Raw genomic sequence first — 2,818 nt, 5'->3', positions numbered from 1 at the left:
AGAGTCCACAGCCCTTGGATTAGTCATGGAACTGAAGAGTAGAACACAGAACACAGAACTGTGCCTGCTGGGAGTCTGGAGTTTCTTGTGTCAGTGTGGGCCAGAGGAGGGCCTATGTCAGCTTTGTAAGGCTGCGCAAGCAGAGGTAGCACAGGGAGGATCCAACAGCGTCCAACTCGGAGTGGACACTGCAGCTTGAACCACCTAAGGCACCACTCCTGCTCCAAAGCTTATAACTCCATTTGTCATTCTGAGGCCTCTGCTTATCCTGTACTCCAAGGATGGAGCCACTACTAGGAGCGAAAATTAGCTCCCTATTTGCCCTGCTGATTATCACCCTGATCTGTGGCTTTATTCCCATCTGCTTCAAATGGTTCCAGATTGAGGCAGTGAGAGGTACAGCCCTTCGGCATCTTTCCCCCCATAACCTAAGTCTGACTCCACCCTATCACCCTACCCTGACACCTTGCTCTGATCCTCTTGCCGTCCCCAAGCTTGAATGTTGGGTGCTGCCTGTTGCTCTTCAGTCACCTTTGTCCGTGTCCTCATTGCCTGCTGGACTATAACTCCTGCTGTTCATTAGGTCGTCGCCACTGGCTCCTCAGCCTCCTGGGCTGCATTTCTGCTGGTGTTTTCATGGGAGCAGGGTTCATGCACATGACTACTGAAGCCCTGAAGGGAGTTGAATCGGAGGTCCACAAGCTCCTATTGCGGGTGAGCAGCTGAGGGGCCAGAATGATGAGCAGAACCAAGGGGAGAAGGGGAAGTGATGGAGCCAAGGACGTGGGTGGAACGACAGGGAAGGGGACAACGCTTGTGTTGTGTGAACGACAACAGGCCGGGCTGCGCTTTAAGGAAAGCAGTGGAGCTGGAGGGACAGGACATTTAATTTCTGCTTTTTTCTCCCTAGGGCAGGACAAAGAGTGAGGGAAATTCTTCTGATGCTGCTAATTCAGCTTATGTAAGTGTCTCCCACCGCTGACCTGGGGTGAGGGGAACCAGAGACTCCTCACACCCAGACCCTTTGAGGTGAGGACGTGAGGAACACCAGGAATCCCTCTGCCCCTCCGCTCAGATACTGTAGGGAAAGGAGGAGCCAGCTCCGTCCTTTGGGGAGTATGGAACACCAGACAGAGCCCTTGCTTTGCTCTGTCCTTCTTTCTCTGGACCCTTAGACAAGCTCCCCATCATTTCAGCCCTACTGACACTGCACCCTTGGTCCCTCTGGTTTTCTTGTTGCATGTTCATGTCTCCTCTGGGCTTCATCGCCTACACTTCCTAATGATGTTCTAGCCCCACATTTCCCGTTCTCTCCAGTCTCCCACCCCACCTCTGTCCTTTCCCGCCCCACAGCCCCTCTCTCTGTTCCCAGGTGAACTATCCCTACGGACAGCTTGTCATGTCTGTGGGCTTCTTCTTCATCTTCTTTTTGGAGTCCCTGGCATTGCAGTGCTGTCCTGGAGGCAATGAAGAGTCAAAAGTGCACAAGGAGGAAGTGGGAGCGGCTCCTGTCCTTGAAATGCAAAAGGATGCATCTCGACCCTTACCCTCCCACAGTCCCTTTCGAATCCTCGTCCTCTTGCTCTCACTCTCCTTCCACTCGGTGTTCGAAGGTATGGCTGTGGGGCTGCAGACAACAGTAGTAGCTACCGTGCAGCTGTGTCTTGCTCTCCTGGCTCACAGGGCGTTCATTGTGTTTGGCATAGGACTTCGGCTGGTGGGGTCAGGCACTGCATTACGATGGTCCCTGTTCTGCATAGTGACATTTGCTCTCATGTCCCCCCTGGGCCTCATCATAGGGCTGGCTGTGGCTGGAGAAGACCCTAAAGAGGGAAACTTAGCCCAGGCTGTGTTAGAAGGGGTGGCAGTTGGGACATTCCTTTATGTCACCTTCCTAGAAATTCTGCCCAAGGAGCTATCTGGTCCTGAGTCCCCTTTGGTCAAGTGGACCTGTGTAGTTGGCGGTTTTACCTTCATGGCCATTATTGCCGTGTGGGCTTGAGACCTTCCTGACTTTTCTGATGGACCCAGCTAGAATGCTGTCCCTACCCCCAGAAGACACATCCCATATGGCTCTGGCCCTCAGACACTTCTCCACTGAGACTGCGTGGCGTTCACTAGACATCATCCCCATGAGCTGGGTTCCACCTTTTCCTAAGTGAGATCCCACTGCTCACCCAGGACCGAGAAAAGAATGTGTAATTTAGGTGAGTGCCGATACACTGGAGAATTGATGTAAAGACCGTCACCCCAGATTTGACTCTTGTTCCATTTTTGCTACTGTGTGTAATAAAATGTCCATTTTACCTCCCCCTTCAAGCATGCTCTACTCCGTTTCTCCGGGTTACCCAAGAGCCGCCTAGTGGGGTGGGGAGTGGGAAGGGCGAGTGTTGGATGCAGTCTTGTCTTCTGGAATCAGAGCCCCGAGCCATTTTGTCATTTGTAGCCATGTCCCCAGATGTGGGATCATTGCTGAAATTCCAGCAACCTGCCCCCGCCCCCAAAGGTGCTGAGAAACTGAGCCAGAGTTCCCAGCAGTTAGAGAAAACGTTCAAAAACAGAAACCATGGGGATCTAGCTTTTTGCTACACTAACCACACCTACCTCACTCCCTGGTAACAAGGTTGTCTGCAACAACGGACTCCTGAGATGAGGCTCATGGAGCCAGCCAACACCTGGTTTCTGTTTTTCACACTGAATCCTGTGTGGCCTCAGGGACGTGGGTGCTCGTCTTTGAGCTTCTGTCTCCCAGCTGCCTTGTGCTGCCGGATTACGGAGCAGTGTGTTTGGGGATGTAAAATACAGCATAAGGAATATC

At 52.6% G+C, this 2,818-nt stretch overlaps 1 protein-coding gene across 1 annotated transcript; it reads left to right on the top strand.

Annotated features, from left to right (window-relative positions):
• The first annotated feature begins 281 nt into the window (after positions 1-281).
• Positions 282-2,002, top strand: LOC118617116 (zinc transporter ZIP2-like). Its single transcript, XM_036242741.1, has 4 exons — positions 282-396; positions 584-714; positions 911-961; positions 1,373-2,002. Exons 1-4 carry the CDS (start codon positions 282-284, stop codon positions 2,000-2,002), a joined length of 927 nt encoding a protein of 308 aa, XP_036098634.1.
• The last annotated feature ends 816 nt before the right edge of the window (positions 2,003-2,818 follow it).

Source organism: Molossus molossus, unplaced genomic scaffold, assembly GCF_014108415.1.
Source record: "Molossus molossus isolate mMolMol1 unplaced genomic scaffold, mMolMol1.p scaffold_m16_p_1, whole genome shotgun sequence".
Lineage (NCBI taxonomy): Eukaryota > Metazoa > Chordata > Mammalia > Chiroptera > Molossidae > Molossus > Molossus molossus.
This window is presented reverse-complemented; position numbering and strand designations above follow the sequence as displayed.

Coding starts and splice junctions, on each gene's coding strand:
- LOC118617116 (XM_036242741.1), top strand. CDS start 282: ATGGAGCCACTACTAGGAGCGAAAATTAGCTCCCTATTTGCCCTGCTG. Junction 397..583: donor CCAGATTGAGGCAGTGAGAG/GTACAGCCCTTC, acceptor GCTGTTCATTAG/GTCGTCGCCACTGGCTCCTC. Junction 962..1,372: donor ATGCTGCTAATTCAGCTTAT/GTAAGTGTCTCC, acceptor CTCTGTTCCCAG/GTGAACTATCCCTACGGACA.